The 13863-nt window shown below is 40.0% G+C and overlaps 1 protein-coding gene across 2 annotated transcripts in view; it reads left to right on the top strand.

The window, feature by feature from the left end:
* ZNF704 (zinc finger protein 704) overlaps positions 1–13863 on the top strand; it is a 151175-nt gene that overhangs the window by 42387 nt on the left and 94925 nt on the right. For both annotated transcript variants that reach the window (XM_034763181.1, XM_034763180.1), the window contains exon 2: positions 2431–2678. In XM_034763181.1, coding sequence (XP_034619072.1) covers positions 2452–2678 — 227 coding nt within the window. In that variant the 5' untranslated portion in view covers positions 2431–2451. The remainder of the gene's footprint in view (positions 1–2430; positions 2679–13863) is intronic.

The following is a 13863-nucleotide window of genomic DNA, read 5'->3' as shown; positions in this document are numbered from 1 at the left end:
GGCTGCAAGTCTATATTAAACAGCTTCATTCTGGTTTATTTTTTGCAATTTGAGTGCATTCCGTAGGATTCTGACAAGCGACCAGTTCGAGAGCTCAGTAGCAAAAGTTTGGGTGCCTTGAAGTAACATGATCAGGCCCTTCTAACTAACTTCCTGTGCCAGCCCAGCCCTGCATCTCCATTCCCCAGGAGTGGAGAAGTTGAGAGAATGGAAGAACTGGGCAGAGGTGTGATGTAAGGCTGGCAGGGGACACTTGTAACTGGGCCTGAGAGAGTTAATGTGTATGTAATGCCGACAGACCCCTGTCATCTGTGAGCAGGATTGAACCTGGGGCCTCTGGAGCTTAGTGCATGAGCCTCTACAACATGAGTTAAAAGCCAACTGGCTATTAGCTAAAGTTGTAGAGCAGACTTATTTAAGTCTTTCTAAGTGGTCTTGGTGCTACTAGATGGGACAGAACACCACACCCTGGAGGTGTGTGGGTTACATGTTGAGCTAGTAAGAGTGTTGTAGGCTCCTTGACCCCTAGGAGCTGCTAGCATGACCCTCTGGGCTTTTTTTCCCTTGGCCCCTGTCATAACTATAAACGGAAGGGTAATAGCTGTCCTGTGTACAGTACTATAAAACCCCTCCTGGCCAGAGACTCCAAAATCCTTTTCCCTGTAAAGGGTTAAGAAGCTCAGGTAACCTGGCTGACATCTGACCTAAAGGACCAATAAGGGGACAAGATACTTTCAAATCTGGGGGGGGGGGGGGGAAAGCTTTTGTTTGTGTTCTTTGTTTGGGAGTGTGTTCGTTCTCGGGACTGAGAGGGACCAGACATCCAATCCAGGTTCTCCACATCTTTCTAAACAAGTCTCTCCTATTTCAAACTTGTAAGTAAATAGCCAGGCAAGGCGTGTTAGTTTTCCTTTGTTTTTCTCAACTTAAATGTACCTTTTACTAGAGTGTTTATCTTTGTTTGCTGTACTTTGAACCTGAGACTAGAGGGGAGTCCTCTGAGCTCTTTAAGTTTGATTACCCTGTAAGGTTAATTTCCATACTGATTTTACAGAGATGATTTTTACCTTTTTCTTTAATTAAAAACCGTCTTTTTAAGAACCTGATTGATTTTTCCTTGTTTTAAGATCCAAGGGGTTTGGATCTTGATTCACCAGGAGTTGGTGGGAGGAAGGAGGGGGGATGGTTAATTTCCCCTTGTTTTAAGATCCAAGGGGCTTGGATCTGTTTTCACCAGGGATTTGGTGAAGGTTTTTTCAAGGTTTCCCAGGAATGGAATCCATTGAAATGGTGGCAGCAGAACCAGAGCTAAGCTGGTAGTTAAGCTTAGAAGTTTTCATGCAGGCCCCTACATTTGTACCCTAAAGTTCAAAGTGGGGATCCAGCCTTGACAGCCCCAGTCCCAGACGGTCAAGTACTCTTATACTTGGAAAAGTGGAAGCGTCTAAAGCGGGTAGCCCTCCCTTTTGTAGGAGGGGAGGCGGAGAGGAGGAGGACTGGAGGGAAGGCTCAGAGTGAATACTGACCACTGTCATGTATTTAAGGGTCACAATTTTTTGTAACCTTGACCCATGTTGTGTGACGGGGGGCAGGAAATAAAGGCTGGTCTCTTCCTGTGTGTTTGCACCTTTACAGTGTGAGGGTCTGAATCTCCCTGTAGAAAAGGCCAAGTGGTGGCAAATTATCATAGCTGCTATGAAACAGCCTCTCTGGAACTGCCAGTTTTCACTTAATGGTCAAACAGGACCTGGCCAGTAATTCATACTCCTGCAACCAGGAAGCAGGCTCTTCTATGGGGAAGAGAGAGAGAGAGAGAGACAGGTTTAAATATGTTATCTTTAGTTTCAAGTAAAACACAAATTATTAAATTGCTTCTCGGGAGCCTCCTAGTTGTTTATATATAAAAACACACTTCACATTCCTTCCAAATGATAATATTTACAGTTATGCTGTGCAATAATTGTTGTGTGTGTATGTATGTGTGTGTTTTTTTATATATATATATATATATACATATACATACAAAGTTTTGGTGGGCTGGCCATGTTGGATTCGTTTTAGAAAGATATCCATATAAATTGTGAATTCTCCTGTTTATTTCCAAATAAAGACTGTGTGTGTAAATATATAATACTTAGTTATTTGATTTATTCTTAGGTTAAGAATTATGAGTTATCTGAAACTGCTTACCTTATAATGCAGTCAGAAATTGCTTCCCCAAACAATGATATTATTGTCTGGACTACCTTTGTCACTAGTCAATTTCTTTTGAAGAAAAATGACAGCAATTTTAGAGTCTGTGGAGGGCAAAGAGGTAGTGGCCTAGTTAGTGATGCTAAATAGAAGTGTCTGCCTTAGGGGTGTTGAATTTTTTTCCCCTTTTAAGAGAAATAAAGGAAAATGTAATAATAATTGCTTTTAATTTTGCAGGCAGGCAGCATTAAGCGTGAAATGACCTTCACTACATTTCAACAGGATGACCTAAAAAGTGACATCAGTCAAAAATTACCAGACCAACAGTTTCTCCTGTTGGCCATGAGGGAGGAAGATTTAAAAACTGCAGACACCAAAAAAACAAACAGAATTCATGAGCATGAAAAAGAAAACACTCGTTCTGTCTGTCTTCTTGAACAGAAACGCAAGGTTGTTTCTTCAAATATTGATGTGCCTCCAGCAAGGTAAGGACAGACTTTTAAAAGCATGTTTTGTTTTGTCTTTTAGTGGAAGAGGGGAGGAAAGTTGATTACTGGTACTGTTGGCACAGTGAGGCTAATACGCATTCTCCAGCAGGTCAAAGTAAAGCGTTAAACTGTTCTTCTGAAGTGTCAGCTGGAGAACTAAACATACCAATAACAAAAACCGGAAACTGAAAGCATTTGAACCTTACCAGCATGTGTTGCTTCTGCTCCCTCTCTGTCACTGAATGGTTGTGCAGGGTATAGTAAGTTTCAATCCACTTAGCTACACTGCTAGTAGTGTGCTCTGAAAAAGATTTTTTTTTAAAGAGAAACAAATACTGAGTACCAATAAAGGGAGGTGGGGGAGAGAAAAATGGAGATGGAATAGTATTAACAGAGAAATGGACATAAATACAATGTGAGTTTGTCATTTTACATCGAGACCCAGTCTGGTGTAGTGCACAGCTGAGGCACCCTAGAAGAAGGATCTGTGCCCCTGACAAGTAAGAGATTGATGACTGAGGCAGAGCCAAGGATCTTCCCACTCCTATCCCATCTGCCTGCATGCTTGCTCTCCAGGAGAGGCTGAAGGTCCCTAAAAGTGTGTGTGTGGGGGGGCACTGGTGCTCAAATTGTGGCCCTGTTTCTCCCCCCCCCACCTCCCCAGCTGCCCCTTCCCACCCCCTGAGGCCTCCTCCCTGTTCTGCCTCTTTTCCCCAAGGTCCTGCCCTCTACTCACTCCTCTCCGCTCCTTCCTCCCATGTTGCTTGCCCTTATGGCCTGTAAAAAGTGGGAAGGCCATGGCCCTCTTATCCCCCCCCCTCGTTCCAGCACCCCTGTTGCTACCCCCACACCGTCCCTGCATCTGCAACATGGAGAGGATACTCAAGGGAGCATGTGGGGTCTTATTCTCCATTATACCCCTAGAGCTGAGTCATAATGAGGCCTGTTGAAGAGCGGGGGAGAAAAGAAATTAATGAATTGAGGAAAATAAACATGAAGGGGAAGGTAACAAAGGAAAGAAAAATCTGTGTGTTCCCAGGAAGTGAGATGGGGTGTGGATAATTCAACTAAAAATATCTCTGAGCCATTGTGGTGTAAATAGTTGTGTGTACTTTTACTTTGTACATGTTATTACACTTCTCCTGCCCACTGTGAAACTACTGTAAATGCACACAAACATAGGTAATTTTATTAGACAATTCCACTTTTGGTTAAACTGCTCAAGATGAGTATTTGGGGATAAATAACTGTTCTCCAACTTGACAGATGCCCAGGTGAGAAGGAGATGACACTGTTTATTTGTATGTTTTCTGGAATTTAAGTAACAGCTAGAGAGGGAATTTCATGTATAAAGCTTATACAGGGTAAACTAATAAATTGTTCGCCCTCTATAACACACACACAGAGAGATGCACAGCTGTTTGCCCCCTCCAGGTATTAATACTTACTCTGGGTTAATTAATAAGTAAAAAGTGATTTTAGTAAATCCAAAAAGTAGGATTTAAGTGGTTCAAGTAATAACAGACAGAACAAAGTAAATTACCAAACAAAATAAAATAAAACACTCAAGTCTAAGCCTAATACAATAGGAAACTAAATGCAGGTAAATCTCACCCTCAGAGATGTTCCAATAAGCTTCTTTGACAGACTAGTCTTCTAGTCTGGGTCCAGCAATCACTCACACCCTTGTAGTTACTGTCCTTTGTTCCAGTTTCTTTTAGGCATCTCCTGGGGGTGGAGAGGCTATCTCTTGAGACAGCTGAAGACAAAATGGAGGGATTTCCAGGGGCTTATATAGTCTCTCTCTTGTGGGTTGAAACCCCTCTCTTCCCTGTGTAGAATCACAGCTACAAGGTGTAGTTTTGGAGTCATATTGGCAAGTTAGTTCTTTACAGGCCAAGCCATTGCTCACATGTTAGACCTAACGTTCCTAGGAAAGCTCAGATGTGGATTGGCGTGTCTCTCAAGGTCCATTGTTAGCCAAGTACTCCCAATTACTTGAATAACCCCTTCACACTGTGTTGACCAAATCTGCCTCAGGTGCTTTCTACAGCAAACACTTTAAATACAAGCATAGAGCCAATGCTCATAACTTCAGATTTAAAAATGATACATGCATGTGACTAGGATGAATACATGCAGTAGAACATAACCTTTGCAAAGATATGTTACATGGCATATCTAGTATAAAACATATTCCGTTCATGTTTTACACTAGATATGCATATTTACACTCAAAAACATATTTCTATAAAGCATTATGGGGTGCAAGGTCACAAATGCTTCCTCTAGGAAATTCTGAAAATTAGAATGCCAGAAAACATAAAACATCTCTCTCTCACACACACACTCACACTCACTCACTCTCTCTCTGTGATGGTTCAAACTTCTCCTGATTCTCCTCTCTGTAATGGCTAAAAACCACTATAGGTAATGTGGTGAATGTCCTGGGGTCCAGGTTAACCTGTAGTGTTCTAGTATGTTTTTTCTTTTTTAATTTTGACATTGAGGTTTCGGCAAAGGCCTTGTAAAATGTCTGCATAGTAAATTTATTTGCAGGTAATACTCAATGGAATGCCTTCCAATATGTCTAGTTGTCCAAGTTCGTTTATTACAAGTTCTGCCTTTGAAGTATATTGTGGTACTGGGACTGGAAAAAGGATGATGCGATTGAGCTGCAAAGTTCAAGACTAGATCAGAGCTTCCCCGAAGTCTGAAGGTGGCGGTACCACTGGTTTTGCTCTGGCCCCTAGAGATAGAAGCCAACTGTGGAAATCCATGAAGTTCACAAATGTTCAGAGCTGGGGTTCTAATAAACAAGTGAATGTTTAAAATTTGAAAACCTTAGTGCAGGGATCGGCAACCTTTGGCACATGGCTCGCCAGGGTAATCACGCTGGTGGGCCGGGCCGGTTTGTTTACCTGCCGCGTCCGCAGGTTTGGCCGATCACGGCTCCCATTGGCCGTGGTCCCCCGTTCCAGGCCAGTGGGGGCTGCGGGAAGCGGCATGGGCCAAGGGATGTGCTGGCTGCCGCTTCCCACAGCCCCCATTGGCCTGGAGCGACGAACCACCGCCAGTGGGAGCCGTGATCGGCCAAACCTGCGGACGCGGCAGGTAAACAAACCGGCCTGGCCCGGCCCACCAGGGTCCTTACCCTGGCAGGCCGCGGGCCAAAGCTTGCTGATCCCTGCCTTGGTGTATTTCAATGTTTTCATGATACTCATCACTGTATTTTCTGAGTGCCACCCAAAAGTGACTGGACTTCTCTCAAAACACCCATGTGAGTAAGGCAGTATTTGTATCTCCATTTAAGGAAACTGAGGCACAGAGCGTAAGTGCCTTTTGTTCAATCATAGAAATATAGGGCTGGAAGGGACCTCGAGAGGCAGGACCAAGTAAATCTAGGCCATACCTGATGGGGGTTATCCAACCTGTTCTTAAACATCTCCAATGATGGGATTCCACAACCTTCCTGGAAGCTTATTTCAGAACTTAACTGCCATTATAGTTAGAAAAGTTTTCCTAATATCTAATATAAATCTCCCTTGCTGCAGATTAAGCCCATTACATCCTGTCCTATCTTCAGTGGACATGGAGGACAATTGAAAAATGTCCTCTTGTAACAGCCCTTAACATATTTGAAGACTGCTATCAGGTCCTCCCTCAGTCTGCTTTTCTTGAGACTAACCATGCCCATTTTAAACTTTTCATCATAGGTCATGTTTTCTGAACCTTTTATTATTTGTGTTGCTCTCCTCTGGACTCTCCTATATTGAGGTGCCCAGGATTGGACAGAGTACTCCAGCCAAGGCCTCACCAGTGCTGAACAGAGCAGGACAACTACCTCCCATGTCTTACATTTGAGATTCCTGTTTATATACCCCAGAATATTAGCCTTTTTAGCAACTGCATCACATTGTTGACTCCATTCAATTTATGATTCACTATAATCTCCAGATCCTTTTCGGTAGTACTACTGCTTAGCCAGTTATTCCCCATTTTGTAGTTGTGCATTTGATTTTTTTTCCTGCCAAAGAATAATACTTTGCACTTGTCTTTATAATATTTCATCTTGTTGATTTCAGAACAATTCTCCAATTTATCAATGTCATTTTTAATTCTAATCCTGCCCTCCTAAAGTGCTAGCAACCCCTCCCAGCTTGGTGTCCTCCACAAATTTTACAAGCATATTCTTCACTCCATTATTGAAATCATTAATGAAAATAGTGAATAGTACTGGACCCCAGGACAGACTCCTCCACAATTCCACTAGATATGTTCCCTCTGTTTGACAGTGAACCATTGATAACTATTATTTGAATACAGCCTTTAAACCAGTTTTGCATCCTCCTTATAGTAATGTCATCTATATTACATTTCCCTAGTTGCATATGAGAATGTCATGGGGGACTGTCAAGCTTTACTAAAATCAAGATAGATCACATCTACAGCTTTCTCTCTATGCACGAGGCCAGTAACCCTGTCAAAGAAGGAAATTAAGTTGGTTTTGCATGATTTGTTCTTGATAACAAATCAATGTAAACTATTTCTAAAAACTCTATTATCCTCTGGTGCTTACTAGTTTGTTTAATTATTTGTTCAAGTATCTTTCCAGGTACCGAGGTTAGGCTGACTAGTCAATATTTCTCCAGGTTCTCTTTGTTCCCCTTTTTAATGGTTGGTACTATGTTTGCCCTTCCCTAGTTCTCTGCGATCTCATCCATCCTCCATGAGTGCTCAGAGATAATCACTATCAGTTCCGAAATTGCTTCAGCTTAAGTACCCTCGGATGAATTTCACTAGGGCCTGCCAACTTGTATATATCCAATTTATCTAAATATTGTTAACCAGGTTTTTTCCTATTTTGGCTTGCATTTCTCCCTCTTGTTGTTAATATTAATTGTGTTAAGTATCTGATCACAACTTACATTTCTAGTGAAGACTGAAGCAAAATAGGCATCAAAGACCTCATTTGTCTTGATGTCGTCATCTGTTGTTAGTGTTCCTTCGCTGCTAAGCAATGGACCTATACTTTCCTTATGCTACAGGGTTAGGTTGACGTAAGCTGCCTTGCGTCGACCTAGCTGTGGAAGTGTCTTCACTTAAATTTGGCTCCTGCTGATGTAAATGTGTCTCTATGCTGAATTAGTAACACCCCCTCCCCAAGCGACATAGAGTAATGGTGGGTGTAATTAGGTTGACACAGTGTCAATGCAGACATTGCATTGCTTATATCGACTGTTACTGGCTCTCAAAAGCCATCCCACAATGCCCCACACTGACAATACAATTGATACAAGTGTTCCTGGTGAGGATGGGCACCTCTGACAGAAGGAGCCGAGTGCGCGCGCGCACACAAACAATTTAATAACTGTGGTGGCTATATGCCAACATAATTTTGTAGTGTAGGCATGGCCTTAGTCTTTCTCTTGCTCTTAAGATACTATAGAACCTCTTCTTATTGTCCTGTGTCCCTTGCTAGGTGTAACTCATTTTGTGCCTTAGCCTTGCTTGTTACCTAGCAAGTCTGTTAGAGCAAGGCATAGAACCTCTGTCTTCTAGGTGCCAGTAAAGTTTAACCTTCACCACTACAAGACTGTACTTCTTCAGTGAGATGAGCGGTTTCCACGAAGAAGGAAAAGAGAGAATTAATTTAATATTTACAAGTACCTTAGTAAAACTAATTGCGATTTGAAGAAATACATCTATTAATTTAGGAACCAGTGAACTCAAAGAGGGGTTTTGCATGTGTGAGTGAAGGATGCTAGAATTGGCCTTTGTATAGCAATGAAAAGTGTTCTGGTTGCCAAAATGTCGTCTAAAGTAGTTTGATGCATTTTATGCTATAAGTAACTAAATTAGATTGTTCTGCTTGCAAGAGAGGATTTTTTTCTTGTTTTGTATACATTCCAGTCAAGCTATTCTAGCAGAATTAGTGAATGAAGAGGGAAAACTAACCTAGATTTTAGACCCAGTAATACAGTGATGGATACCTTGGTGACAATTGCTATAATTTTGAGGCAAATTCTAGTAAAAGTTGTAATCATTTGGGAACTCATTATTTTCTTCACTTTGGGCCATATTGTCCCACTCCTCCATAGTGGACAGGAAACTCTCTAAGGCTCTGCCAGGGGGAATGTTCAGTGTCTTTTCCTACAACCCCCTTCAGCAAAGTGATTGTGAGTTCAGACCCAAATTCAGTGTGTTGGTTGAAATTGCTGCAAGTGTGGGGGGCTCTGTGAAGTCCCTGTGCCTTTTCACATGGTCTCCGTCAGCTTTCTCCTCTAGGGAATCTTTGCTGCATTTGGGGAAATAGGAGCAGGGTGTAATTTCTCAGAGCAGCACTCTCTGTCCAGTAGCCCCTTGTCTGGATCTGTTTGGTCTTGTCTTCTCCACCTCAGTAAGTTTTAATCTATCTACTGTATGCAAGTTGTTGCAAACTAAATGGCTTTTTCATTTGAATGATGCAATAAGAAACTAGGCAAAGATTGCAGTAACTTTGTTTATACAAGGTGTTACCTTGTTTATTTAAGATCTGCTTACAGTTTAGAAAAAAACACACGAACTTCTGCAACTGTGTATGAGGACTGAAGATAAGGATACAGAACACTACAGAAGTACAGCTTATTTATTTTTTGTTTTAATAATGTTGTGGAGATTATTTAAGGCAATATAACTGAGGAACGTTGTGTTTTGTTTCTGGTGCCAAAGGCAACAATTAAAATGAAACTTTATAATAGCTCTCCAAACAAAGGGGGGTTTACAAGGAATAAGAGCTTCAGAGACACACTGATAGTAGTACAGAATCCTTAATACAGCATGCAAATATCTTAAAAGTAGCTCTTTAACATAGGCTTCTTCAGAATTAGCAGTGTACTCAAGTGAGCTAATATCCCTTCCTTTTCAAAAAACAAAATCAAACCCAACCGCATATTATTTTTCCCATAACATATCTGTTAGAAAGGTGTAGGTAAGAGACAGAATTTTTCAGTGAATAAGAATGAAGGTCTTAGTGAGATGTGTAAGTGTAATGACAAAGAATCATTCTGAAAATGCAATAATTTATAAATGTCACTTGACAGATGAGCAGCTGCCTTAGGGCTTGCAACTTGATTATTTTGTTTGGATTATGAAACTTTAGCAATGTAGAAAAATTTAAATCCAAACCAACAGCTGTTTGGAAGCATAGTTCTGAGGTATGCTTTAGTTCCACTAGATGGCAATACAGAGCACTTTGCTTTTGTGAAAATGTAACTAGGGCTGGCCAGAATACAAGAATTCCATTTTCTAAAAAAAATATTGAGATTTTGAAATTTATTTTTGTTACAGTGTGGAACAAAAACAGAGACCTTTCTCTTATTTTTTTCATGAAAAATTTTGAGGCAGACAGATTCCAGAATAGCCTGTAGTCTTGTGGCTAGGGCACTCACCAGGGACATAGGAGACCCAGATTCAAGTCCCTGCTTAAAGTCAGGTAGGACTTGAACATGGGCCTCCCACATCCCAGGTGAGTTGCCCTAGCCACAATTCTTGACCAGCTATCAACGTAACTCTGAGTTTAAAGGAATAGTAGAAAGATTAAAATATATTTGTGTGTTTTTGAAGATCCCTTAGATTATTACATGTGAAAGAATTTAAAAATCTTACTTACATTTCAGCATTAATGGTGATTGTTTACTTTTTGCATTTGACTCCGATTGGACACTTTCTGGCTCTCAATGCATTATCATGGTGCTGCAGTGTTTGGATTACAAAAGGGATTAAAATAAGAGAAAATCATAGAAGCTTTACTGTTGATCTGAGGCATTGTCTCGACTACAGGGAAAAGTCGATCTAAGCTACGTAATTTGAGTTACGTGAATAGCGTAACTCAAGTCGACATAGCTTAGATCTACTTACCATTGGGTCCATACTACGCGATGTCGACAGGAGACGCTCTCCCGTCGACTCCCCTTACTCATCTCAATCCGGTGGAGTACAGGAGTCGATGGGAGAGCAATCTGCGGTCAATTTAGCGGGTCTTCACTAAACCCTCTAAATCAACTGCTGATGCATTGATCGCCGCACGTCGATCCCCCGGTAAGTGTAGACAGGCCCTTAGGTTGCATTTTTGCAAAAAGTAAATGTGGGGCTTATATCAACATGAGAATTTCCTTTTTAAGATTATTACATTTGTTATTTAACTTATGTTGCCATGTTAACATACAATGATTTGAGCTGGATACTTCTTTCTGTTTTAAATGTTTGTATAAATTAGACATAAGTGACATAGAGGGCTTTTTCTGTGCAATTTGAGGGGAGGGGAAATGCAGTATTAACATCTTTCTAGTCCAACAACAGGATTAGAAAGAATTTGAGGAAACTGTCAGTCAGCTGCCAGCTGAATATCCCTTCCTGAAGTGTAGCTTTTTCTTCCATGTAAGTGCCTTTTTGTTTACTTCAATTTTAGTCAGTCTGCATACTTCTGCTTTTGTATATGTGTTCATTACATAATTGTTTTGGAGAGTTCGCCACGCATACAAGTTTTTCCAGTTGGACCAGGAAGAAATTAGGGGTTCATTCATTTTCCTCAGCATTATCTTTAATCAGCCTTCTACTGCAACTTGCTTCCACAATATCTCCTTTTATTAAACCTTCATGTGTCTCAACAGGTTGCAACTTACACCAGTGTATAAGGGAGTCTGAGTATTCATATAACATTTTTAGAACCTCACATTATTTTGAATTTATCCCCCTGGTTTTGTTCCAGATTGTTCCAAATCTGCAGGGCACGTGAATTCTGCGCTTACGCAGTGGCGCAGAATTCCCCCAGGAGTAACATTTGTATGCTGGCTGACCTGTTCTGACCTTCACAAAAATGACTTGTAATTAAATTATCCCAGAGAGAAAAATGTTAAAATGTCAAAATAAATATGTTCAAGTTAAACATCATAATGATGAAGTCTCCTATGTGTTGGACATACAGTTTGAGATATTTCTATGTATAAGGCTTCAGAAGCAGACTTAGAAGATGCTATTGTATTTATGTAATAGGTTTACCATTCTTCCAAAAATCTTGCTATTGAGCAGTGAAGATGGTTTACTATGGCCCACATCCACTTGTCTCCATCTGTAAAAGTGATTAGCACCTTATCCTACCAGGAGTCAAGAGAAGAGGCTGAATTGTTTTCACTGTCTGATTATACGAAGTTGCCAGCAGGACTGTGATCTCATTACCAAGCATATTCCAATGAATTCTTCTAATGTGCACAGAGGAGAAATGTCTCTTAATCGGCAAAGAACATTAGGCAGTGGCTCTTGAAGAGTTGCAATCAATAGTCATTGCTGCTTTATCTGTTAGCCATCAGAGTGAATCCATGTCTTGTTCTAACCTTTAATTCTTCAAAAAAAAAGTGTCATTTCATAATACTGCTAAACAGCTGGCAATGTTCAATAAAAGTCGCTTCCTTGCGGTTTGCATTAACGATTGTACAAAAAATCACTGTTGAAGTGCCAGACATCTGTGCTTCTCATGCAAGAAAAAAACCAATGGGTGTGGGTTTTAACTTTTGCCTCTGTAAAACAGGCAAGAAAACATTACCATGTATATGGGTATGTTTAGTATGATCATGTCTGTAGTGAATTTTTGTAAAACATTTTCAAATGGGGGAAAAAAAACAATTACATCCTAGATTAGACGGTAGTCTCTCATGTTATATTAGGTGGTCAACAAAGATAAGATTAGTATTCAGACAGAAGATGTTACTCTCTACATGATACCAAAATTGTAAATAACGATCATTTCTTTTTAATCAACTTTTAGAAGTTAATGAGTTTCATCATATAATAGCAACTCTGGTGTATTCTGTGCAAGATTCACTTTATTACAAACTGGAGGTAGGAAAGTTGACAATTTTGCATATTTATCGTAATGTTGCATCTGAGATTTTTACATAGATTTTATTTATAACTGTAAGAACAAACGCTGCACTAATAAATGACCTCACAACCCTATTGCCTTCACTGAGAATAGAGTAAAATTTGACCAGTGGTCTATATTTGATGAAGGGTCTATATAGATGAAAGGTCACTTTTCAAGGATTTTCTAATTACAATTGTTACAAGATGTTTTACATGCATTAAACATCCATTAAGGATTATTAGATACTCCTTATCTGCCAAATACTGTATTGATGAGGGACATACGAATCAGGCATTTAAAATAATCTGGCCATCCATATATCAAAGTGATTTACGATACATAGGTAGGTAGAATATTTATTATTTTAATGTCCTTCTCTTTTACAGTAGCATTCTATAAAAGGATGTATTTATTTAAGGCAGGTACCACATCTTCCTCTATGTTTTGAAAGTGGCTAGCACATTGTAGGCACTAATGCAAGCTGATTAACAAATCATCCTCGTCATAATAATCCACTTGATAGTAGTAAATATTTTTTACAGTAACATACAAAGCAAGAGTATTGTGTTAGATGAATTATATTTGTTTAAAGGGATGCATACTTTCTGCTGAGCTGCTAGCATTTTCTTTGAGCGTATTATACTCTTGTATATATTTATAACAGCACTTGGGAGGTTAATGTATTGTGCAAATGGAGTTAGTAAAAAGTTTTTTTAATTTTTCAGTATGAAATGCATATTCATTTTCTGCACGGACGAGTAAGTATTTCTTATAAGCTTGCAATGGTTCTTCTGTTTTGTTCAAGATCCTTTTAATGCACTTTACCTGCCAAATGGCTGCTAATTTACTATATTTTCTTGAGAATATAATGGGCAATGTCTCTGGTTTTAAACATATTAGCTGAGCTCATTGCTTAAGCACTTTGCAGAGGCTTTTTATTTCGAGTTCAGTGAATTCTCTCATAGCCATGTCAGTTATTAGTCCAGTCAGTGGCAAATATATACCAAGTAACTTTAATCAAACTCTAATTTCCAGTGCTTAGAGAAGTACGTACGTTCCATTCATTTGAACAGACAGTCTGTAGGAAACTACTGTTGCAGCGTGATCTTGTCTAAGTAGATTAATAGATTCTAGGACTGGAAGGGACCTCAAGAGATCAAGTCCAGTCCCCTGCCCTCATGGCAGGACCAAATACTGTCTAGACCATCCCTGATAGACATTTATCAAACCTACTCTTAAGTACTATTACTGGGGAAGAGCCTAATTTCAACATGGCTGACA

Source organism: Trachemys scripta, chromosome 2 (assembly GCF_013100865.1).
Source record: "Trachemys scripta elegans isolate TJP31775 chromosome 2, CAS_Tse_1.0, whole genome shotgun sequence".
Taxonomy (NCBI): domain Eukaryota; kingdom Metazoa; phylum Chordata; order Testudines; family Emydidae; genus Trachemys; species Trachemys scripta.
Note: the sequence above shows the minus strand (reverse complement) of the source record. Positions and strands in the feature narration are given on the sequence as shown.